This window comes from Cydia strobilella, chromosome 3 (genome assembly GCF_947568885.1).
Source record: "Cydia strobilella chromosome 3, ilCydStro3.1, whole genome shotgun sequence".
Lineage (NCBI taxonomy): Eukaryota > Metazoa > Arthropoda > Insecta > Lepidoptera > Tortricidae > Cydia > Cydia strobilella.
In genome coordinates this window covers 20,094,140-20,120,426 of record NC_086043.1, presented here as the reverse complement: position 1 = coordinate 20,120,426, position 26,287 = coordinate 20,094,140, and the positions used below count along the sequence as shown (strand labels likewise).

At 38.6% G+C, this 26,287-nt stretch overlaps 3 protein-coding genes across 5 annotated transcripts in view; 2 read left to right on the top strand and 1 right to left on the bottom strand.

The window, feature by feature from the left end:
- Positions 1-26,287, top strand: part of LOC134756073 (probable peroxisomal acyl-coenzyme A oxidase 1) — a 119,100-nt gene that overhangs the window by 90,889 nt on the left and 1,924 nt on the right. The window contains exons 1-11 of one of the 2 annotated variants that reach the window (XM_063692877.1): positions 6,713-6,899; positions 9,419-9,578; positions 10,282-10,450; positions 11,328-11,451; positions 12,697-12,941; positions 13,477-13,637; positions 14,643-14,805; positions 15,512-15,702; positions 16,484-16,627; positions 16,795-16,900; positions 18,679-18,831. In XM_063692877.1, coding sequence (XP_063548947.1) covers positions 6,773-6,899; positions 9,419-9,578; positions 10,282-10,450; positions 11,328-11,451; positions 12,697-12,941; positions 13,477-13,637; positions 14,643-14,805; positions 15,512-15,702; positions 16,484-16,627; positions 16,795-16,900; positions 18,679-18,831 — 1,743 coding nt within the window. In that variant the 5' untranslated portion in view covers positions 6,713-6,772. Of the gene's footprint in view, positions 1-6,712; positions 6,900-9,418; positions 9,579-10,281; positions 10,451-11,327; positions 11,452-12,696; positions 12,942-13,476; positions 13,638-14,642; positions 14,806-15,511; positions 15,703-16,483; positions 16,628-16,794; positions 16,901-18,678; positions 18,832-26,287 lie in introns of those variants that run through there. The other variant, XM_063692878.1, reaches the window with a different exon arrangement.
- LOC134756233 (uncharacterized) lies at positions 126-5,585 on the top strand. The gene has a single exon (XM_063693061.1). It carries the CDS (start codon positions 126-128, stop codon positions 5,583-5,585), a length of 5,460 nt encoding a protein of 1,819 aa, XP_063549131.1.
- Positions 19,882-25,053, bottom strand: LOC134756080 (uncharacterized). 2 transcript variants are annotated; one of them, XM_063692885.1, is made up of 9 exons: positions 24,866-25,053; positions 24,188-24,429; positions 23,588-23,689; positions 22,945-23,010; positions 21,874-22,005; positions 21,241-21,288; positions 21,099-21,152; positions 20,934-20,978; positions 19,882-20,345 (listed from the first exon to the last, which is right to left on the bottom strand). In XM_063692885.1, the coding sequence occupies exons 1-9, from the start codon at positions 24,979-24,981 to the stop codon at positions 19,990-19,992; spliced, it is 1,161 nt and encodes a 386-aa protein (XP_063548955.1). In that variant the 5' UTR covers positions 24,982-25,053; the 3' UTR covers positions 19,882-19,989. The 2 variants fall into 2 exon arrangements, with proteins under 2 accessions (XP_063548955.1, XP_063548956.1); XM_063692886.1 differs by lacking the exon at positions 20,934-20,978 and having other exon boundaries at positions 19,883-20,345.

The window sequence follows — 26,287 nt, the reverse complement described above, 5'->3', positions numbered from 1 at the left end:
TTAAAAAGTGCAAAAGTGTTGAAGTGGACTGCTAAATAAGCCGTTATTAGCATCAAGCAAAATGCAAGATTCACATAAGATTTAGAAGCATATGAAGTATATCGGTAGCTTGCATTGCGTACAAAATGGACTTTCTGCTTTCCACGTTACAATTGCGCCTAGAAAGGCTAACAGAAGCGTTAAAGGGAGCCACAGAGGCCCTTAACAGCATTGAGACTGGTGTAGCAAGGGACAGGATAATTGCTGTGAAAATTAATGTTAATAGTAGATTGTTATCACTCACAACAGATTTAAATAGATATTTGTCTGGCGCAACGAACATAAAAGAAGATTTCTGCAATGAATGTCGAGATATGCAAGTAAAAGCGGAGGACACGCTTACCGAATTAGAAATTGCGATAAAACTATACTGCCATGAGGGAGAAAACAATCATAGAACGCGTCTACCTAAATTAGAGTTAGGGAAATATAATGGTGACATTCTAAAATGGAACAGTTTTTGGGATAAATTCGCGGCTAATGTTGATAGTAAGGACATTGCCAACGTTGAGAAGCTTTCATACTTGCTAGCGTCATTGGAGGGACCAGCCCTTCAAGCAGTTGAGGGTCTGGAAACTACTAACATCAACTATCCGATTGCGGTAGACATTCTCAATAGCCGCTTTGGTAAACCTACAAAGGTCATCGATGCTCACAATGATGCTTTGCAAAATCTGGCTGTAGCGAAGGATTCACCTGAAGATTGTAGGCGCACTCTGAACATTATAGAGAAGCACCTGAGGGTATTAGAAGCTCTAGGGGAGAAAGTTGATGCTAGTTACCTTAGAGTTATTGTACTTAATAAATTTCCATCAAGAGTGGTATACCAAGTGTGGCTTATGTCAACCGATGATTCCTTTGATGCAGTCCGAAAGGCTTTGGAGGCCGTAATAACAGCCATGGAGAGTTCAGTTGTTACAAACATGAAGAGTTCTGTGATTCCGGTAAAATCCAATGACACAACGGAGATGAGTACACCTGCTTCAACAGCAACACTGCAAATTGGAGCTGTAAGGAAAAGGAAATGGCAACAAAAGAGAGAGGCAATTTCAGCTCAACCTAATAGGAAACGCCCTAAGAGAATGTGCATATTTTGCAATGAAGAACATTACAGCGAGGATTGTACCAAATTTAACACATATAAGGAGAGGATTGGCAAGCTGAAAGATAGGTGTTATTTGTGCTTCCAAATAGGACACCGTGCCTCTAAGTGCACAAGAAGGAGGAAATGTGTACATTGCTCTAGAATGCATAATAGAGCACTTTGCCGACAGAAGGTGCAGAAGGGTAAGGATGGTGATATGGTTCTTTCAAACATGACTTCAGTCAATGTACAGTTAAATAAGCCATCTAATTTCTTACAGACGGCAGTAACCCAAGTAAGGACAGCGGAGGGGAGAAGTCTGAGCGTTAGACTTTTACTTGATTCTGGAAGTCAACGAACTTATATTACAAACAGAATAGCAAAATTATTACGAATTAAACCTGATGGAGAAGATTGTTTGATGATTTATACATTTGGATCAGAAAAGCCTAGAGAAATGTTTTGCCCATATGCATCAATAACTGTAGTGAGTAAACGTAATGTTGAAAGACTGATTAGAGTGAATATAGTTCCATACATCACTGCAGAGGTACCCATGGCTAAGGTAGAGTCACCAATGATAGACATCTTGGCGGACGATGCTTCTACTGGCGCAGGCATCGATTTGTTGATTGGAAATGATTTATACTTCTCATTTATCAGGAAGAGTGTTGATTTGGGAAATGATACTTTCCTAGTTGATTCTGATTTTGGTTGGTTCCTCGCAGGAAGTGCTACTGACAACAAGGAAGGGGACACTCTATCAGTGGCCACATATTGCCAGTGCCATGAAATTAATCAAGACTATTTTACAGAACCAGATCTTCCTCTGCGTACCATAGATGTCAAATTTTTATGGTCACTTGAGAGCATCGGGATATGTGATTCTCCAAAAACTACATGTGAGGAAGAAGCCGTTCAGCACTTTAACGAGACTGTCAAATACAGTGAAGGAAGGTACCAGGTCAAGTGGCCGTGGATAGAGTATCCTCCAAAATTGCCTACTAATTTTGGACTTGCCTTTGGAAGATTAAAGGGTGTATTACGAAGATCAAATAAAGAAGTCATGACGGAGTATGAGAAAATTTTAAAGGAACAGCTTGAAGCTAACATAATAGAAGTCGTGGATCCTACCATTCCTGGTGACCATCCAGTTCACTATCTGCCCTTTCATATGGTTCAACAGAAGGGTAAAAAGGGTCGGCTAGTCTATGATGCTTCAGCTAAGCTTAAAAACGAGAAAAGCTTGAATGAGTGCTTATACAGAGGTCCGAACATGCTGGAAGACCTTACAGGATTGATACTGAAATTTAGAATTGGGAAAATTGCTATCACCGCCGATGTTGAAAAGGCTTTTCTTCAAGTTGGTCTACAAGAAGAGGACAGGGATGTAACCAGGTTTCTCTGGGTCAAAGATTTGAATAAGGAACTGACTGAAGACAATATCATGCAATATAGGTTCTGCAGAGTGCCTTTTGGAGTAATATCAAGCCCTTTCCTCTTAGCGGCAACAATTCGATATCACATTTCAAGGACTAACAAAAGTCTTCTTCCAGTGATAGCAGATAAATGTTATGTAGACAATTTAGTGACGTCAGTTCAATCAAGAGAAGAGGCTCTCAATTTGTATGCTCAAACAACAAACTCATTTAAAGAATTAGGAATGAACATACGAGACTGGATGTCTAATGACAAAGATTTTGTAGACAAAATTCCCAAGCAAAAGAGAGCTAAACAGGAAAGTGAAATGAAGATCCTCGGTTTGGTATGGAATTTGGAAAATGACACTCTACGGCTCAAAATGAATAACGAAACCTTTGAGAGCGAGATCACAGACAGAGGCATTACAAAGAAAGGAGTCTTGAGAGTGCTGGCACGTCTGTATGATCCATGCGGCTTTGTATCACCGCTCATGCTACCAGGAAAACTCTTGTTCCAGGAGATTTGCACTAGAAAGTTTAAATGGGATGAGATTCTGCCTGAAGACTTGTCGACATCATGGAGGAGCATAATTGAGAATTTAAAAGCTGTTAAGAATGTAGAACTGCCAAGACATGTCGCAAGTGGATCAAAGTCAGAATGCACGAAGTATGAACTACATTGCTTCACTGACGCATCTATGAATGCATATGCAGCAGTCGTTTATCTGCGAGTCATAGCTGAAAAGCAAGTATCAACTTCTTTTCTCATGTCAAAATGTAGAGTAACACCAGCAGAAGACAAGAGTGATCTCAAAATTCCTAGACTTGAATTGCTAGGGTATCTGATAGGAAGTAGACTTCTGAGGTATGTTAAAAGCCACATAGACCTAAATATATGCAAGATATATTTGTGGACGGATAGTCAAGTTGTCATAGCTTGGATCAAATCAAGTAGACTACTTCCACCATTTGTATCGAGACGAGTCAATGAGATCAAGCAAATTAAGGACAGCTTAGGTGCAGAGTTGCGCTATGTCAACTCAAAAGAAAACCCTGCAGACATAGCTACCAGACCAGAATTGTGGCATCATAAACAGGATCTATGGCTCCATGGTCCAGATTTTCTTCTAAAAGAGCAAAGTGATTGGCCTAAGGAGCAGAGGAAAGAAGAAATGTGCTTGGCCGGGAGGGCTCTGGACACGGTGGATGGTCCAGAGATGACAATTAAAGGCTATGAAGACCAAGATAATGATCTTAACCTTTCTGAAATGGAGGCTATTCCTGCAGCCACTACACTTCATGAAAGTTTGGATTCTATGCAAAACCCCTCAGATGAAGAAAAGTGTGAAGAGACAGTGACTGAGATAAAGAAGTTGCAAGAAAAATTCTTTTCAGAAGAAGTTTCAGGAAAGGTGACTAGTTTGTCACGGAACTTAGGTATCTTTGTAGACGAAGATGGGATCTTAAGATGTAAAGGAAGATTCGCAAATGCTAATTTATCCTATGATAAGAGATATCCCATTCTGATTCCGAAGAAATCACCCTTCACAACCCAGATAATACTTAAGACGCATAGAGACAACTACCATGTTGGGGTCCCACACACGCTAAGTATATTACGCGAAAAGTATTGGATCCCTCATGGGCGAGCCCAAGTACAGAAAGCTCTGAAGAGATGTTCGCAGTGTGAGAAGTATTCTGGAGGTCCTTACAAACTGCCACCACCACCTGCACTACCCAGTGAAAGGGTTAATTATAGCTCTCCATTTACCTTTACTGGATTAGACTACCTGGGTCCAGTATTAGTGGAAACAAATACTGGCAGAGAAAAACGATGGATTTGTCTTATGACATGTCTAGCAGTTCGTGCTGTACATTTGGAGTTGGTCAAGGCTTTGACGGCTGAGGAGTGCTTGCTAGCGATACGCCGGTTCGTGGCGGCTAGAGGATCACCTAAAGTATTGATATCTGACAATGCACTACAGTTCAAGCTAACAAGTGAAGTACTAATCCATTCATACTGCCAGGAGAAACACATCAAGTGGAAATTCATCACGCAGCTTGCACCCTGGCAAGGCGGCTTTTACGAAAGATTAGTTGCACTGGTAAAGCATTGTTTAAAGCGCACACTTGATAAGCATTTATTAACAGACGGTCAAATGCATACAGTAGTAAAGGAGATTGAGGCTGTATTGAACACAAGACCTTTGACTGTAGTGGGTTCTGACCCAGAGGGAGTGCTACGACCAGCTGATTTTCTGTCTCTAGGTCAGTGTCTAGAAATAAACCCAGAACTTGGTGAGGGCACCTCACAAGGCACCAATACTAAAGTCGACTTGGTTGAAGGCTGGAAGAGAGGTCAGAGGATTCTTAACGAGTATAAAGAGATGTTCACCAATCAGTACCTACCGAGTCTGCGGGAAAGATTCAGCCATTCTCATAAACAACAGCGAGTGATTTCAAAGAAGTCGCCTGAAGTCGGTGACATTGTACAAATTAAGAACGATTCCAAAAATAGAATCAATTGGAAGGTTGGTAGAATCTCAAGTTTAATCCGAAGCCGTGATGGTGAATGCCGAGCAGCCAAAGTGGTAGTTGGGAATACAGAGTTTACGAGATCCATAGCCCATCTGTATCCGTTAGAGTCTGAGACATACGGCCCAATAGATTATGCACAACTACCATTACAAGAAAACGAGATGGCAGAGACACCAAATGAGCACATGGAGATGGTTGAAACTATGGAACCCATAAGAGTATCAGAAACGATAGTGTCACCCGAGCCCGAGATGGAAATTGATGAGCTAACAATCCCTACTGAATCGGCAACCGAGAAAGAAGTTTCTGTGTTAGATTCTGAAAGTAGTCCTACGCAAACTGAGCAAGCTCCCGCTGCTGATACATACGAGGCAGAAGTGAGAGAGCCAAGAGTTATGGAAGAACGGCCAGAGGACGCGACAAGAGTAAGGCGGAACGCTGCCATTTGGGCTAGAGAACGAATAGCCGAATGGACGCGTCAGCTAATGACGCTACTTATGTAATTTTTTCGCCCTCGGGAGTGTCGCGGAGATCGCGAAGTCTGTTATTGTGGTATGTATCCTATCTGTCACTCTTAGCGTACTTTTCACTGGTAACACTGGCGATCGAGGTCGGCCAGTGTTATAGGTGACGAGCAGAGCAAGATGGCGGGAGCGAGTGGAGACAAGTTGAGAAAGGTCGTCTGAATGCTGGTACGTAACACGTGGTGTCGCGAGTGCATTCAGGTACAGGAGGCTCTTGGTAAGCGAAACATATCTATATTTTGTGATATATAGATATTGCAGTGACCTTGAATTAACGAGAGAGACTTGAGATATGCTTGAGATAGAGCTGAGTTAAAGAATTGTTATTCTTTGTGTGTAGCTCGAGTTTGAATGTAACAAGTGAGGTGGCTGGAGGTTATCGGTTTGAGTTACTGGAGGTTTCTTATGGAGGCTGATGGATGAGCTGTAGGGGTTGTTGTGGAGGCTCGTCGGGGACCACATGGTTCCCACCTCAGTACTCATCGCATGAGGTTGAGAAGAGTAATACCTATGAGATGCGGGATGCACGATGAGTTCTCTTGTCGAGATTCAGTTGTGCCGTGCATCCACTGATACAAGCCACGGGACTTGGGGCCCTTCTAATCTCCCTGAGAGTGTTGAGGTTACATTCATAACAAGAGAATAAGAGATATGAGATTGAGAGTAGATGGAATTGTGCGCCCATCGAGTGTTGATTCCTGGTCAGTGCAATAGCTATTTTATACTGTGCTTTGTATTCGTAGAGATCCATGTAGCGAGGTTATCATTACATCCCCCCTTGGAGTAAAACTCCGCTACATTATATCCATAGTTTTAATGTTTTATCATGTACAAATGAGTAAAATATAGGTAACAAACAGTTTTATTGACGCTTTAATACTCCAGTGTTAAAAAGTTATTGAACTACATGACGGATAATTACGCAACAAGCCAACAACTTCCTCAAGAGCCGGTAGCAATGTTGTTTCGAAGTTTCTCCTACGTGTTACGTTCATTCAACGCAAGCGCGTAGCCCGATCAGCCGTTATCGCACTTTGCTCACAAAATCGCAAGATTACTTATAAATTATCTCAAAGATACGCGCGCGTTGTAAACAAATGAGCGAATAGTGATTATATTCTTTTGGTCTCAGTGACAACTAGATCTCGGGGGAAGCGCACGTCAAAATGGTTGTGAGCAGGAAAGTAAATGAAGACCTGCAGAAAGAGCGTGACAGATGCACGTTCAATGTGCAAGAGTTGACACAATATCTGGATGGAGGGGAGAAGATTACAAAGTATCGGAAGGAGATGGGTAAGGATTGTTTGATTTGTTTGGCAATACTGATTATGTTATGATCAAACTGGTTGGATTCTTAAACAGACAGTACCGCGAGACACGAAAATCTAAATTTTGTATCTGATCTGCCTCTCTTTAAATTAGATAGACTAAGTTGACAGCTGATTGTTTTTTTTAACACTACCGGGGCAATGCTCTCGTAAGTCTCGTTATTCTTTGATAACAGCGGGCAGAGTTGTTTAACATTCTGTATGTAAAGAGCAAATGTAATTAGATGCAAACTCTGACGTCAGCTTGAGCGGATGGACTTTTTAATATTTAATACCATTAATTTGTGTTAGATGTGTATTATTTTACAGCTAGGAATTTTCTCGCATTGGTGTGGCGAGACTCGCTACCCTCAGGGTACAATTTTGGAATCATTCGGTTGCTCGGGTCAATGTTAGCACGAGGGTAAACAACAATTTTGCTTTCTTGTATTTTTATATACATTTATTTACTTATACATTATGTATTTAGTTATTTGTTACTAATATGAGTAAATAAATTTATATAAAAATACAAGTAGGTATATAAATATAAAAAAATACAAAAACTATAAGATACATCTATGCCTATACCTATGAATATTATATAGAAATTATACGAAATTAGTTATTATTTTTGTGTAGGTATTATTAGTAAAAGTTTTTGCCAAAGAGAACATGAATACTTAAATTATTTTCGTACACAACATACCTACTAACAACTCCTCTTTCTGGTTTCATACAATTAGTAACATTGGTAGGACTCATAAACATATATATGAAGTGCTAAAACCACTCCAATAATAAATATTATGATTAAGTGCTGTGTAAATATTTGTCGTTGCTAATAACACAATTAGACCTAAAGCACTATGAGGCCCATTTCTTCATGATAATTTAAAAAAATCTACTCAATGACTTTAATGTTTTTAGAATAGAATAGAACAGAATAGAAAACGTTTATTGTAAAAATCTACAAACAGCACCATACAAGTTTAAAAAGAAGAAGATCTTATACACTTCAAACATTTACGATGTTTTAAAGATTTTGTTTACTAAACTAATTAAAATGAAATGTTTTTATCAATGGCGCTCCCCGCTAAAACGATTTCATTAAATCACCTTTACTCTTTACTAAACTAAGTACTGGTTTCTGCCCGCGACTTCGTCTGCGTTGAATGATGATGATGATTGATAAAAAACTTCTCTGGGCCTCAAACTATCTCCATTAAGAATATTAAGCCAAACGATAAAGTAAAAGACATCAACGAGCATCTAGCCGTTGGACCTGCGCTTCGTTTCGGCAGGACATATATTTTCAATAGTTACCGATGTAGTTTGTTACTTCAGGTGACTCGTATTAAAATATTGTAACATACAATAGTGACATAATTGGCGTATCAAATCTCGTACGCCCATTCAGCGATTACTGTATCTATAGATCAATAGGTACTATTTTAAATGAGCGATATTTACGTAAAAATGATTGAGAAGGCGTGAAGCTACAGTCGCCATCAGATATATCGGGGCGGCCAAGGTGCTCACAAATATCTGCACACGCCTCTATTTTCAAGGCATTAGAGTGCGTGTTCAGATATTTTTGAGCACCTCGGCCGCTTCGATATATTTGATGGCGACTGTACTTAAATTAAAAGTAACTTTATAAATTAACATTTATGTAAAACATGAAGGGATTATTAACTGTGAGCCCACTGTCATGTAAATAGGTACCCATGACACAGATTAATAAATAGTTACTACGTAACAGATACATCATTCCCATACTAAAGCGAAAATACCTACGCTATAATAGCCTACAAAATCTTAATAATAATACCTGCTGTTCAGGACGAGAAGAAATGTACCATAAGTACGTGCACAAAGAGTCGAGACTGCCTTGCTCGCCGTGCGAGTCACGTGCCAACGCGTCATCGTAAGAATGCGCTAGGGTTGTACTGTTAATTATGTTATTATTGTAATAAAACGAATGTTTCGAATCAATCATATTTTTTATTAGTCAATCAAATATAAAAACAACCTGACTCAAAAAACTCCTTAATTTACGATTTACCTACTTATGTTTAAATAAATAAATGGTGACAAAATTCATAAAGATAGATTTAAAACACTACTCACCTTTCTTCGTCTCTCGGAAATGACAAAAACGACAAATTTTCCTTTGTTTTTTGACTTTTACACCCATCTACTGTACAATAATTACGTGGTTTCGGCATTTCGAAGCGTAGGCGCGGGAAACGTGCGGTGCGAGCGCTCAGGCGGGCGTTCGGCGGCCCTCTGTCGGTTGTATCGTCGACGATACGCCGAGCGGTAGGCATATAGCGCGTGGCCTTGAGCGAGTGAAGGAGGCCTGCCCATGATACGACCTGTGTATACATATTCTTGCAAAAATGACGAATTTGAAATTAACTCATAAATTAATTTACTTATTTACTCTAGCCAAAACCCTTACGCTATGAAGTCCTCAATAAAAGAGTATTTTTTTTCAAGAGGACAAAGTCTTAAACGTCAAAGGGCTAAGAGACGAAGTGCCGGAAGAATATCTCAGCCACAAGGACCGATATGAGAACGCGGTGCGGAAAGCGGTCATCATGCACCAGACCCTGGGAAACCTGGATGAACACAACCTAAACGAAGAGGAGAAAGCCAGGTAAGACCAAGGACAGTCCTGAACTCGAGGGAGTGGAGACTCGAACAATAGCTTAGTACGGTACAGGGAGTGAAAGTCCTAATTCTGCACCAGACAAAGTGATGCTGATGAAATTTTTTGCTTTGAAATAATAAAATAAATAAACATCGAAAATTATTATTTAACATCTTTAAATCGCATTATTGGTATATTTATTTGGGGTTGATTGTTCAAACAAAAAATCTAAAAAACTAGTTAACACTTAACAATAATTGGTAGTAGAACTACTCAGTACGTTAATGATTAACGTACTGAGTAGTTCTCCTAAAGTTAAGGACAACGGATAACAAAATACAATACAATACCAATCCTCTTTATCCTAAGACTTCTGACTTCTTTGAAACTGTAGATCGAGTACTTCGAAGTATATGTCGATACTTCCCATAATCAACATTAGGCTCCCTAGTCTCCTTAACTTTCGAGAGACAAGTTTCTTTTTCTGTGTCAGTCCCATATAAGGTGTATCGGGTGTCTTTAGAATGTCGGTTAGTTCCGCTCTGTGGGCGTGGGTTCGAATCCCACTTCTGATGTCGGAATCGTGGGCGTATCTTACTATCGGCAGCGCATCAGAACCTTCAATCGTGGATGACGGCGAGGGCTTTCAATTTAATACGATATTCAACTCACAGTCTTGTGTATATAAAATTAAATGTTTGGTCTTTAGGTTAGACCTCCGCACCACAATATCATCAGCCATCTTCAAGGAAAACTCCCCGCTGATACTGCACTACTCCATGTTCACCAAAGTCATCGCCGGACAGGCAGACGACGAACAGCAGAAATACTGGCTGCCGAAGATCAGGAACATGAAAATCATTGGGACATATGCTCAGGTACTGTTCATTTTGTAATTATTTATTTAATTAAAACACAGAGTTAAATATAACACAGACTTTAATCGACGCCATGTCTAGTTGTCGTTAGTGTTGCCACAGATCTTAAAATACAGCTAAAGGATACGTTCATGTAGTTCCATAAACATCCCCCCTCTTTTATTAATATTAAACCATGTTCATTTTGTAATTATTTATTTAATTAAAACACAGAGTTAAATATAACACAGACTTTAATCGACGCCATGTCTAGTTGTTGTTAGTGTTGCCACAGATCTTAAAATACAGCTAAAGGATACGTTCATGTAGTTCCATAAACAGGTACCTACATGTATCTACTTCAATAAGGGTAGTTATACTGTAAAATCCAATCCCATATTTGTCCTTAGGGACCTTAGGTCTCCAATACTTATACAGCAAATATCTTGTCAAGAAGTAAAACAGAGGTACCTACTACTGTCGCCAAGCAAGAATAATTTCGTAAATACATTCAATGAGGGTATACCCTAGGCTCTAGGTTTATGCACAACAATCTTCTGATGCTTTAAAAGTTATTGAGGAACTAAAATTTCAAATCCTGATCATAGATAGATAGCGTTTATTCGTGGCAAAAAAAGAAGAAAACGAAACGGTCCCGACTCAGTGGTGCTGGCTCGGCTAGCGCTGGTCTTCCGTCGGGGTCATCATAGTGATCATCATTCCCTGGGCGGCACAAGAAAGATGGGTTCAGGCAGAGAAAACGCTATGCCACTGTTGGAACGAGCTTGGACTCTAACCCAGGAACCCAATTAATGAACTTTTACCACCAGCGCTCCAAACTAGAATTCCTGATCATTCACACAAGTAACTTTGTTAATTGCTCACTTTACTTTTTCAGACCGAGTTAGGCCACGGGACATTCATCCGTGGTCTTGAGACGACTGCCGAATACGATCCCAAGACTGAAGAATTCGTTCTGAATAGCCCCAAGTTGACGGCATACAAATGGTGGCCTGGAGGATGTAAGTTCTTTTTATCCAATTTGGTAAAGGTAAACATGGTGACATGTTAGATTTTTCTCGACATGTTGGAAATAATTCTGTTAAGGTCAGGTAGGGCAAGAGGATATAAGTACTTTATTTTGCTCGGGGCAAGTCCTTCTACGTAATTTTTAAGTTAATTTTATTTATGCATTTGTTTTATTTATAGTAATATCATATCATTCCGGTAATTTAATTTTGGCCAAAGAATCGGAATTGCCATTCAGCGGGGGAATTTAGCCAGCATTATGGGCACCCTTCCGCAGGGGTCAGATCTGGGAGACATTTTTAGTTAGTTTTAATTTAGTTTTAATTTATTTTATAAGGTTAGGTATAGTTTTAGTTTAATTTAAGATTAGTTATTTTATTTTAAATGTAATTGTATGTGGACTTTTAATTTTGGATATTTGTTTCATCCTGGTTATCGCCTTGTAATACTTTATTTAATGAATAATATGGATAAATGTAGATATTAAAATAATATATGGAAATAATACAAAAATATTTGATTTTTAATATCCTTAAGTATCTCTAACTGATAAATTTCCCTGCAAGTGTTTATCTTGCCCCATGCCATAGTTTATCTTACCCCATCTAACCTTTATACTTAACTAAATTTAGGTACATTTAGTACTTTTTATCGGTATGCGGACATTGTAACGGATATTTAGATTAGATTACGTACCCAATTATTAGTAAAAATAAGTATTCATGTTCGTATTGTTTGACTTTTGCACAATTTTGAGATGGTACAAATTCTAAAAATGTGCCTAACACTGATCGATAGTCATACCTAATTAGTCCACACCCCGGATTTTTAGGTGTTCCCACTGTGTTTTACACTAGCCTAAAAATAGGTAAAAACTGTAAAAGAAGAAACTATTTGAACATTTCTAAGCTCGCTCGGAGCTTACTACCTATTTTTTATTCATAAATATTTTGGTAACTATTTTACAGTAAACAAAGCTATAAACACACGAAATTATTCCCGGACCCAAAAATCCGGGGTATGCTAATAATTAATGCTTATATCAGTTATATCTACCCACGTCAGAACAGGATTAAAATAAGTTGGTGGTTTTACGTTTAAAATCCCAAACAAGGCAGATTTTTTTAACTTAGCGGAAGAATTTATGCCACACTGTAGGACATTGTTTTTATGTAAATAAATAGCCATCAAAAAACACAACATAAATTAAGAATTACTATTATGTTCTTTCGTTACAGTGGCCCACACAGCCAACCACTGCGTCGTTATTGCCCACACATACAGCCGCGGCAAAAGCTGCGGCATCCAGCCCTTCATCGTCCAGATCCGAGACTTGGACACCCACATGCCGATGAAGGGTGTTAAGCTGGGCGAAATAGGCGCCAAGCTGGGTTTTAACACTGTCAATAATGGGTTCCTAGGCTTTGAGAACCATAGGATACCTAGAAATAGGATGCTGATGAAGTTTTCTCAGATGAAGAAGGTAAGGTCTTGGGACTGGTGAATGGCTTTAAGTATCTCAGACACTGATAAGATGTCTCTGGTACCTAACTTGCGATAAAGTGGGTGTAAGTAATTGTGTAAGATTATAGTGAACGATAAGAACGTACAACAAAGATGTTTAATATACGTGCCCACATCCATGTCTAGAGATAGGATGCTTACTTATTCTCAGATGAAGACGGCGAGTCAAAGGAACCGTCGATTTATAACAATCTGCAATCACTCTATCGGACCATAAATTGGTTGTGGACTAATATAGTGATGGTAGAGTGATCATGTTTCTTCGGGTTGACTACCTAATAATTCTAAAATATTTACTTATAGACGATTTATAAATCACGATTTAATGTCGTTCTTTTGGCTTCAAGGCTGATTAAAGATTAAATAAATTTATAAAATGCTTAGTCAACCTAATAATATCAGAATTAGCTACCTACATATAATTTTACAGTACAAAGCTACATTTTCATTCAGATCAGGTTTTATCCCTTGTGTCATCTGATGTTTTCTTCCAGGATGGCACATTCGTATCGGGTCCTAGCAGCAAGCTCGTGTACGGGACTATGGTCTACGTTAGGATGACCATACTGTGCCTCATGGGCAACTGCCTCGGCCAAGCTGTTACGATCGCCACGCGCTATGCCGCTGTTAGGAGGCAGTCGCAACCTAAGCCTAAGTAAGGACATTCGACAATGTTTTAAAAAAAAATTAATACTAAAGAACAGGTACCTACAAGGTCAGCCCTTTACACTGACTTTAAAATGTTAAATTCATCATCATCATATCAGCCCTTTATCGCCCACTGCTGAGCATAGGCCTCTCTTCCAGTACGCCACTTGTCTCGGTCCTGAGCTAATCTTATCCAGAGTGACCCGCAATCTTCCGGATGTCGTCCGCCCAACGAGCCAACGGACGCCAGGGGCTTCTTTCATTCGAAAGCGGCCACCATTCCGTTAACATTTTAGTTCACCTGCCAATACTTTGCCTAGCAACATGTCCCGCCCAACTCCATTTTAGTTTGGTAATGGCGAAACCAACGTCTTGCACCTTGGTGCGTCGATGGATCTCGACATTCCTTACTTAATCTTGAAGCTTGATACGCATGGCGCGCTCCATGGCTCTCTGTGCTACGCGGATTTTATGCACAAAAATAAAAAATATGCTCCTTAGTGAGCGTCCATGTCTCGGCACCGTATGTCATGGTGGGGAGGACACATTGGTTGAAGAGGCGAGTTTTCAGGCATTGTGGATTGTTAGCAGGTTTCAAGATGTCCGCTAATTTATTAAAAGCCGCCCAACCCAGCTGGATTCTCCTGGAGATCTCCTTCTGCTTCTGATTTTAAATTATTTGTCGAAATGTTTGGCTCGATCGATCTGGAAAATCCTTTTTTGTTTCAAAGGGATACTTCATAGTTGATCCCATTTGTCATCTGTTCTCCTGACGATCTGATCGTGGGACCCTGGAGCAATCGTAGGAACTTTTCAAATATAAAAGGCACGCAGCGATTTAAGTGTTGGTGCATTTGCTTTCGGAAAGGTCCAATGGGTAAAGTGAAACTGCTGTTGAAGACCATAATGATGGCAATTGAAACTGTATAGTAGGATTTTATATTTACGGACATATTACGAACTCCTGCAATTTACACCATATCATAAAATGAACTACGCCACATTGTTCCAGTGAACCAGAGCCTCAGATCCTAGACTACGTGACGCAACAGCACAAGCTGTTCGTTTCCATAGCAACCAGCCACGCGTACTACATCAACTGCTACCGACTCTGGACCATCTACAAGAAGGTCAATGATGAGCTGGCCACCGGGAACCTGGAGAACTTGGCTGAGGTACCAAACTTGTCTAACCTAAGTCCCGATGCCCTTTTAAAAAGAACAAATTTGAACTATAATGGAATAAAAGGTTCTAACTTCAAAACTGCAAAAATGACTCTGAGACTTTGGAGTGTTCTAACTAACCTTCTTATAGCTCTGTAAAAACGCGTGGCGTCTAATAGAGTTGGACCAAGATAAGTCTGCAACGATTTTGATAGCACACGCAGTGCAAGTGTTATGTATTTTAAACGTTTAACTTCTATGAAATGATGACGTATAAATAACACTTGCACTGCGTATGCTATCAAAATCGTTGCAGACTTTTCTTGGACTAACTCTATAAAACACTAACTATTTCCCGCCGCCATTTCAACTTACTGATCTTTTAAGCTATGTCGACCACTATAGTTTTGCCCAGGACTCCTCAGGACTCATTTCAAACATAGAGAGAATCATAATACTGTCTTTGTCTTACGCTAGTACTAACACCCAAAAGAAAGGGATGAGTATAATTTTCCTGGTTCTTACTGACTGACACTGTTTGCCAGACTATCTATTTCACGAAACGTCATAAGTGACCGCTTTTAGATGGCGAGTGATCGTTAAACCAGAACTATACTTTCTTACAATTGGATGGTCTGCATAGGGACAATTTTGGATTTTTTCTAGTACATACCAAGATCTGGCAATACCTACAATTAACGTTCGTTCTCTTCACCAGCTGCACGCCCTATCCTGCTGCCTCAAAGCAACAACCACAGCAGACACATCAATACTAGTGGAGCGCTGCAGAACGTCGTGTGGAGGTCACGGATACATGCTTTCTTCGAATCTACCACAGACATACGCCAATGTAACTGCTGCGTACACTTACGAGGGGGAGAACACTGTCCTTCACTTGCAAACTGCGAGGTATGATAATATTTATATCAGCTGTGCAATACCTTTGATACTGCCGTAAGGCAACAAGCACAGCAGACGCATCAATACTAGTGGAGCGTTGCAGACCGTCGTGTGGAGGTCACGGATACATGCTTTCTTCGAATCCACCACAGACATACTCGTAGCCAACGTAACTGCCACATGCATTTATGAGGGTCCAAAACACTGTCCTTCACTTGCAAACTGCGATGCATGATAATTTTCCGAGGAATTTACCCTTTGAACGCCTATAGAGCGCGACGTGTAATCGTGAATTTTGCCGCAATGCACGAATGCCAATATTGGGCTGTAGTCGCGTGTCAGTTGAATAATTATGTCAAACAATAGAGACCCTGTCCAACCATTATCGACCTTTCTTTGTTTATTTGCTTTTTAGGGTTCCGTACCCAAAGGGTAAAAACGGGACCCTATTACTAGGACTCCGCTGTCCGTCCGTCTGTCTGTCTGTCACCAGGCTGTATCTCATGAGCCGTGATAGCTAGACAGTTGAAATTTTCACAGATGATGTATTTCTGTTGCCGCTATAACAACAAATACTAAAAACAGAATAATATAAATATTTAAATGGGGCTCCCATACAACAAACGTGATTTTTTTGCTGTTTTTTTTCCGTAATGGTACGGAACCCTTCGTGCGCGAGTCCGACTCGCAATTGGCCGGTTTTAGTATTTGTTATTTATAGTTGTTTATAGTATTTAGGAAGTCAAGTTGTTGTTTCTCATTTTAATGGCTAACTGATTTTTACTGGCAGGGCTTTGATGAAAGCTGGCACGCAAGTGGCATCAGGACAGACGGTGAGCCCGTCCATGGCTTACCTGGCCGACCGCAGCAAAATGACCAAGTGGGATAACTCCGTCAAAGGAATCATTAAAGGATTCGAGAAGGTCGCTGCCGGGTATGTATTGTTTATTTACCCAGTGTTTAATTTACACAAACAGGTAGGTATTTATTCAAGTGAGCGTTTAAGTGATAGAGATCGTTTAAGCGATACGCCCTGTAGTTGGTTTTATGAAATATTGCTGATTTTTATGTTAAACAAAAACAATATTTGATTGATTAAAGAAAAGTGGAGGCGTGCCTGTACAGCATGCAGAGGCACATGAACGACGGCAAAAGCCAAGAAGATGCGTGGAACCTCACGTCGGTGCAGTTAGTTGCTGCTTCCGAGGTAATCATTGTATATTTATGTAATAATTAATGTATACCTTTTAACGCAGCGTACTAAGCGGGGTGAATCAATCCTTTGATAGGTACCTATAAAAGTGTCCTACGTCTACGTGGGCGATCTCGTTGCGAACGCAAACGCCTTGGGCCCGCCGCGCCGCTTCACGTTCGCATACGTAAGACGCAGCGTAACACAACTGTTGCGTAGACAAGATGCCAATCGTTGAAGCTCCGTAGCGAACGAAACGCAACTGTCTCTGTCGCACTAATATGGAGAAGTGACAAAGAAAGATAACGACTCTACGGAGCGTGAACGATTGGCAACTTGTCTACGCATCCTGGCCGTACGTGTCGGTATCTGGCGTGCACATAATGATTGTTGCAGCATATTGATACTAGTTTTTTATGTAAGCAACTGACATTCCAAGTCTTCCAACCCCGAGGGATACTATAACTACATAATTAAGTATTGATACGACTGTACTACTTTTTTATAGTATTGAATATTGGGATAAGTCTAGTTTCCTCACGATGTCCTTTACTGAAAAGCGCACTTTGCACATTAGGCCGATATTAATTCTACTTCGGATATGTAATTTTGTCATTTTGTGACAGGGCGCAGGTGGTTAAAAATAATCATTTTGCGTGAATTTGAGCAAGTTAGATATGACCGCAACCCACTTATTAAATCTCCATAAAAACATATACATACATACATATTTCTATAAGTACCTATACAAGGATGTCCGCTGTCGCTATTTAACATATCAAAGAATCGCTCTTTAAAGATCTTGACCGAATATTATAATGCGGTCGTGTGATCCAATAAAACTTAATAAATAAGAATTATTTGCTACAGTTTTACAATGACTTTAGATTTATGGGGCTATAAATGTCTGGTGTTTGGTTAGTTTAGATTTCTCTAGTTGTATATCGAAAAAAACGAAATTGAATGCGAATTTCACTAATAAATTATAGCCGGTCAAACAACTTTGTCAGTAGAAAGGCGCTAAATTCAAATTGTCTATGGGACGATTACCCTTCGTGCCTAAATTATTTTAAATTTGCCGCTTTTTTCTACTGACGGAAATGGCTTGACAGACTATAGTTTAAATTGTATTAGGTTTATGATCCTTTTTAGGGTTCCGTACCCAAAGGGTAAAAACGGGACACTATTACTAAGACTCCGCTGTCCGTCTGTCACCAGGCTGTATCTCATGAACCGTGATAGCTAGACAGTTGAAATTTTCACAGATGATGTATTTCTGTTGCCGCTATAACAACAAATACTAAAAACAGAATAATATAAATATTTAAATGGGGCTCCCATAAAACAAACGTGATTTTTTTGCTGTTTTTTCCGTAATGGTACGGAACCCTTCGAGCGCGAGTCCGACTCGCACTTGGCCGGTTTTTTATTTATTTGGTAATCGTTTTACGGTGAGAGTAATTTGGAAACCCATTATTTTGATGTGCGAGTGAAGAATAAGTTTTTAGAACTTTTTAGTGCGATTTTGTACACCGTTAGTTTGATGGTCCCACGACCATGCTTTAGCTGGTGACATCAACGCCTTGTCACAAATCGTTTGTATACCCCACCGTCCCGGTTTGGTAGGTACGGCCACGGACTTTCACTGATGATCCATTTAGAGTTCAATCTAATTTGGTTGTTCAGTACTTGCACTTTAAAATCTCCAACATAAAGTAAATCATAAATGGCTGTAAAAAAATTTGAGAACGTAAAGGCATGTAAATTTTACAGAATCTTCAAATTGTCCCCAGGCTCACTCCCGAGTGATTCTTCTGTCAGTGTATAAGTCAGAACTAGAAGCGACCGCTTTCGCTCTCAGCGGGGAAACTCGGACTGTCCTGTACCAGTTGTTAGAGCTGTACGCGGTCTACTGGGCGCTGGAGCGGCTCGGCGACTTGCTACTGGTGAGTGAAATTATTTGACTGGTACAGTCGAGTGGGGCGCTCAAAAATATCTGAACACACACTCAACGCTTAGAATGTAGAGGCGTTTTCAGACATTTGTGTTCAGCTTCTTTTGGCCGCTCCGATATCACTGATGGCGACTAAGTGTAGTCTATACACAAGTTACGTTCTAAGTTTTTTTAAAGTACCTAACCCCGCTTTCTTCCCACGCACCTGCTTTCCTTGAACGACGGTTTTTGTCGCTTCTTCAACTCAAAAATGTGCGAACTATAGGTTTAGTATGAATATTTTCAAATGATTTTTACAAAAGCCATTGTTTCTTTGTGCAAGCGGGCAGCTCCCGTATAAGCCACGCGGCATAGCAACAATGTCATTTAAAAAGCAACTGTATCTTGGTGGTTTTAAGGTTCAAGTCTATGCACATCTAACATGTTTTGGTAATGTAGGATGATTGACCATCGAGCGCTCATATTATTACATAGATTTGAACCTTAAAAACAATACGACAGCAGCTTTTTAATCATTGTTGCTTTGACACGCGCTCAAAACGGAAGCTGACCGCTCACACAAAAGAAACAATGGCTTTTGTTTACCAGATTAGAGTCTTAGGCGTACAAAACCTTACTATAGTAAAAGATGAAAACAGTGATGGTACCCATGTACTTACATAAGTGTACTTACTTCATGTACCATCAAACGCAAAACAGGCAACACACTTGATTAGGCTTAGGGTTTATTTTATCGTATATTTAATATTTATCTAAATCTGCTATCGTACAGTCTGGCAAAAAAGAGTAGAAATTAAAAAGTGGCAACACTGTAGTGTCATCCCGTTTTACTTAGATTGATTTGAAAGGGACGACACTACAGTGTTGCCACTTTTTAACTTCTACTCTTTTTTGCCCGACTATATAATAGACAATCTCCAAAATTTGATAACAAACATACCTTATTAGGTAAGTAAATAACTACTGATAGAAAAGGCAAGGAAAATATTATATATTACATATTTTATTAATAATATTAAATTGTAAAACCAACACATCGATTTTGCACCAAAATTGTTAAAAAGTAATAGTCTCACACCACCTATTAAACATTACACTTTCGCACTCATAGAACGTGTATTGTGCGAAAGCATGATTTTAACTAATTTTTTTATAACAAATGTCTACACTTAGTAGTTTTACTTCTAGAAGGAATTCCTTTAGCTATCTTCTCTAACGCACAAACACTAGGTAAAGGCATTAAACAACTCAAATAGTGATATGCGCTTAAAGCTCTTTTCAAAATGGCGGCTGCCATCTTTTTCTCATGTGTGAACTCGTTAATGCCTTCTTTCAACTGCTTATTGTATATGGCCTTTTCTATTACTCTCTTTATGTTAGGGGACACAATTTCGTCGACTAAACATATGTTTTTGAGTATCCGTTTTAGTTGTTTGTTTCTCCGCTGTAGTTTTACGATTTGGTGTTGCAATTTCTCTTCTCTTTGTAGTTTTGTTTTAGATTTCTCTGGAATTAATAAAAAATATTTTAAACGGAAATTGGACTAATTGGATTTTGGACGAAAGAAAAAATGACCAAGGCCTCCAGTCCGCCAGCTCTGGGCGGGATCGAATCAGCATCTTCCGCGTTCACGGCAGACGCAATAATCACTAGGCCACCCGATCTCGTTACCGGTCGAAATTTCTCCAGATAAATTAATATTTTTGTAAATAGGGGCCTTTTGTAGTGGCTATAAAAAATGTGCATGTATTTTTCGGTGGTTAAATTTTGTAAGGTTCCGTACCCAAAGGATAAAAACGGGACCCTATTACTAAGACTCCGCTGTCCGTCCGTCTGTCACCAGGCTGTATGTCATGAACCGTGATAGCTAGACAGTTGATATTTTCACAGATGATGTATTTCTGTTGCCGCTATAACAATAAATACTAAAAAACAGAATAAAATAAATATTTAAGTGGGACTCCTATACAACAAACGTGATTTTTTTGCAGTTTTTTGCGTAATGGTACGGAACCCTTTGTGCGCGAGTCCAACTCGCACTTGGCCGGTTTTGTTATCAAAATTTGCCATAGAATACGATTAAAATATACCTACTTCTGGAGTTGTAATAGATTGGTTCTATCTCCACATCAACATAGTCTGTAAAAAAATGTAAGACGTAGGTACAAAAATCGTAACAAATATCGCGAATTAAACAATTAAAACATCCTTTTAATATAATAATATGATAGTATATGTTTTGATTATAGATAAATCTACCTTTCTTCAGAATCCTTGACAACACTTTGTCACTGACAGGTATCACTTTCGGTTCTGAAAATAAAAGTAAAGTTATTTTAAATGGTTCTGTTTCACGGAGCAGAACAAAATTTTTAACAAGGAAGCAGAAAAAAATACATACCTTTGGGGACCACAGGTATCTTCTTTCGTGATAACTCTATAATACATTCTGGAATAAAAAAAATAAGTTCTTATGTTTGTAATTTATGAACAATATGAATTAAAATAAAATAAAGCACACATTCATAGGGTAAACTTAAGGAAAAAAGAAAAACATTTCAACAACAACACGAAAACAATAAACAAATTACATTAGGTTATAATATGTGTCTTCTTCTTCCTGCCCTTATCCCACGTTATGTGGGGTCGGCACAACATGTTTTTCTCTTCCATTCTCCTCTATCTTTCGTCACCTCAGCACTCACTCCTTTCTTTCTCATATCCTCTTTCACACAATCCATCCATCGCTTTTTGGGTCTACCATTGGCTCTCCGTCTATCAACAATCATCCCTTACATTCTTTTGCCTATATGGCATTCATCCTTCCTCATCACATGCCCATACCACGCTAACCTACTACTTTCAAACTTCCCCTAATATACTCATTCACAAAAATGTGTGTGATAGGGAAAAAGCTTTTACTCAGCATTTTGTTGCATTTCGCAAGCGAGGCAAATTGAAACACTGTTATAAAATAAAAATGTTAATGTGTGTGTTAAAATACTAATTTATACTTTTCAGTCAGTAGGTTTACCTTTGCCATCGTTGAGCACTTTGGTGGTGATGGGTATGACCTCACGGTCCTTGTTGATGGTGTAGACTTCTGTGGTGTATGAATTGGGTGCCAGGTTGTGGTGCAATATCGGGATTATCTTGGGTAGACATTCTGCAAAGAAATGTTGATGGTCAACTAAATGAGGTGGTCATAGTTACATCTTCTTTCCATTTCATCAAAGATAGATATAATTCCGTAATACAGTCTAAGGAAAAAACGTGCCTCGAAAATCAAGAAAATTTGATTCTCGTTCAGAGGGCGCTACTAGTTTTGGCGTACAGTCGTATAGATGGCGTTGACGGTTTCGTTTGTTATTTAACAATTTTAACGCATATCAGTGAAAGAACATGGGTCAAAATCATAAAAATAATTAATGCAAATAAAAAAAATCATTTATCTATATTTAAATACATTCTATCGTATTTTTATAAATCTTCATTTTTAGTTTTAAAGTGTGTCGATAGATGGCAGTGAATTTACTGGGGTTACAAAATTTACTATGACAGTACCGCTCTAGTATAAGTTACTCTATGATTTCATATAAATATTACATGACAATTCTACAAAAATCGAACTTGCCCGAACTTTGGCTTGGACTATGAACATAGATAAGATATAAGACGATTTGTGGTACCTATGTTATTACAGATAGCTATTCAAAGACAAATATGTATATAAAAAAACATCAAAAAAGTTAAAACAAATGTACTATTTGTCAACAGGGATTACTGCCATTTGGATACAATGGGGTTGGCCGGTCGAAATAATTAGCAGATGGCGCCAGCATAGCTTGCCCTGTCAATCCCTAGAATTGTGTCAAATTTTTGTTTTTTTAATGCCCTGGATGCCAGCCCTTTAAGCCAAATCTCCTAGAAAAATCTCTGCAAACCTTTGACAGTTGCCAACCCCATTAAAAATCGCACTTTTGACTGACTATCTCACAAATGTAACTATGTTCGTAAGCGGTCATTAGTAACTAGGAAAGTAAATAAAACAAATGTCTAAGCATTAAAATAATTTGGATCATTAAATAGTATAACAAAATATTACCTTGAAGAGTTGGGTCCAGTGACTCTTGTTTTATTGTTATTAAAGGTTCTGAAACTTCAGGGGCATCTGAAATATTAAAGAAATTCATATTTAATATTCAACAAACTTCAAAAAAGGAGGACGGTATTTCTTACAGCTTTATATATTGTCTAAGACAAAATACTGAAGGCAACTTATTTGCGATTGTAAATTCTGTGATGTGATCGGTCACATTTCCTTATGTAATAGTTTTCATGGTATGATTTCGATTATTCGATTTGAAATTTGAGCACATGTGGGAATTTACAAGCGCAGCAACGCTATGCTCTTTGGTATATCTCTGTTGTAGGTATTGTGCAACCGAAATAACTGGTTTGTGACCTACTATATAAAGTTTTCAGTGTCATAAAAATTTTACTTTTTTCAAATTGATAGTAAAACTTTATGATAGTAATATAGTAAAACTTTATGATACTATATGATAGTAAAACTTTGATTGTAGAGGTCGCCATCATCGAAATCGATGTTGAGGACTATATAAATGTGAAAAGGCTTCACAGTGGGCTAGGAATCATGTTGTTTGATAGTACTTGCAGCAACCTTTCCTGCTTACTTCGTTATGTGATATTGGTCAGTCAAAAAGTAAAAAAAAAAAGCTTTTCACCTGGATCCATATGTTCTCGAAACTCATCTAAGTATTCATATGTTGGGGAGTCAGGGGATTGTAAGGCTGGGTCTATTATGGGCACAATCCTCTGAGTGCATTCTGAAATGAAATATATTTATTTTATATACCTTTTGGTTGAAAACGTTACATTTGTTTATACATTGAGTGTGAACAACAAAGTTGACTAAGCAATGCCGTCTTAAACTATGCTGCCTGGGGCCTTTTAATTCGGTCAAATTGTGTTTTTTGAAAAACAAATTATAGCCAGCTTGAAATGAATGTAGTGGGATACCTTTGTGTACAGTGCTTTACACACACTAGTGCACGCATACAAATCACAGGAGCTGCAAGACCAAGTGGTCACGATCCTCAGTAATGAGATACCGACAAAGAAGAGAGATTACTAGTACGGATTACTATGGTTCTGAACTTGTGGTAGTTATTAGTGAGTTCTGGTTGTCACCTGACGATATGCATCTGATTTATTTCTCTTGCCCAAGAAAGTGATTTGCTACTTGTGTATTGCTATATCATTGCTAGTCAGACGGTAGCCTTATTCATACAGTTGAAATAAAGTGATAATTAAAATTCACATACTAAGTAAAATCTTATCCTTAGTCCGGTTCATAAGCATGGGAAACAACTTGACCACATCTCTCTTAAGCGGCTTGATGGTATGTGGGAACACTGTTGGCACCGCGTCTTTGGTCAAATGCTTCCCGCTTTTAGTGAAATAGTGGGGGAGGAAGTGGTTGCCGCAGACAAAGCGGTACTGGAGCCTCTTTAGAGAGAGTTGGAGGAGATTCACATCACCAATCACTCGTATCCATCTCCGACATCTGAAAATAAAATTGATACTAGTGGATAGTAAATTGACAACTTGATACTATTAATAATTTCTTCTATTTTTATAACCTAAAATGTGTAGATGACTAATGGTACACTTGGAAGTTTGTGCATTATTGAATACGTAACTTGCAAGTTTGTGAAAATACATTCTTATGCACAAGTAATTCTACTCAAGTCTATTTTAGTGTAAAAAACATAAGACTAAGTATTTATATTGTTAATTAATGGAGTTAAATAGTTGATGATTTACACTTTAGTCACTTTACAGTGTTTATAAGTTAAATGTTTGCTTGCCTGGCGTGCTAATATACATAACCTCTTAATATATAGTTTTGAAGACTTGAAATAATAGTAGCTAATAATTATTGGGTAATTTACTAATAAGGGACATGTTTTGCTGCGAGTAAAACGAAATACGAAACATACCGATTAACATTCTGAGGAAACTTGGCGTATAGAACTCCTGGCGCCTGTGACTGTGGAACGTTGCAAATAACACACACTTTATACTTCAAATACGTCTCCTTTAATGGAAGGCTCATTATTATTATTTACAAATACTTCGAACATCGAGATTATCGAGAAAAGCTTCGGATTTTGACACGACAATAGTTGAATTTATTGACTAAATTGACAACTCTTGTCAAACGTCAAAATACTTTTTTTTTAGTTCTCTGGTCAGCTGCTGTGGATGCTAGGCGTTTTAAGCAAGGTTAATATTGTTAATAATAGGGGATATTACGCGAAACTCTGCGTAGGGGGCCACTATCAGAGGGTCTATCGCGAAACAAGAAAATCGAAATTTCGTTATCTAACATCTCTGTCACACTTGCATATTCGAGCGATAAAGAGGCAGATAGCGAAATTTAGGATTCGCGTTTCCCGGCAGGTTCTTTGCATGTTCTTTGTAAACAAACCGCCTTGATGCATCAATGTCATATTTTATTATCTCTGAAATCTTGTCAAAAAACTGTTAAAGGCACAGTATGTATTATATGTTACTCTATGTTTTACCAATTCTTTGCTTAAAATGAGTAATACTGATTATAATTTTATTAGCATTGCCATTAAAATTTGTGGTTTGATAATTTTATTGTAAAGTAGGTGAGCTACAGTCTCGATAACAGATGACTTTGCAAAATGTTATTTTATTGATAGAGTAGCGCATTTCTTATCAGGCGTCAATCAACACAAATCTATCTCGACTATATAATGGCTTAATTTTAATATCTCTAGATTTAGCCTGTGACTCATAAGGTTATGGATACAGTTATAAAAATATGGGGTCAATAATCTAGTTCGCAAAAATAATAGAATCATAAAGTATCGAGTATCGACATTATCAATATGGATCGATTGACCGGTTCATCATTGGATAGACAAATAACAGCGTGGGCTTGCTATTTTGTTCTTATTTATCGTTCGCTAATATCGTTAAAGAACATATTTTAGTCATCACAAACTTAACTGCCATTTATTGTTTAAACTAGATGACTACTCGTAGTTTCTGGAAAATTGGGATTTTGGCAATATGCTAGGTAGCTGGCTTGTTTCTGTGTTACCAAGTGTGCTTCTCACAACTTTTCTGGGTTGTTTGTTACCAAGTACTGTGTACTGGTTGACAAGACTATCAAGGCTCGATGGCCCGCTTTAGTCGCCTTTTACGACAGGAGAAACCGTAGATTTGTCTTCAGTTTCCGTTTGAATCCATAATTGTTAAATTAAAATTTTATTGCGTTGGTTGGTGACAGTGCATTTTAGACTTAATATAATTTAGGATAGCAATTAAGGCTTGTTGTAGTTATAGAGGTGCCTATAAAATTATGTAGGTATACATTAAGAGGTGTT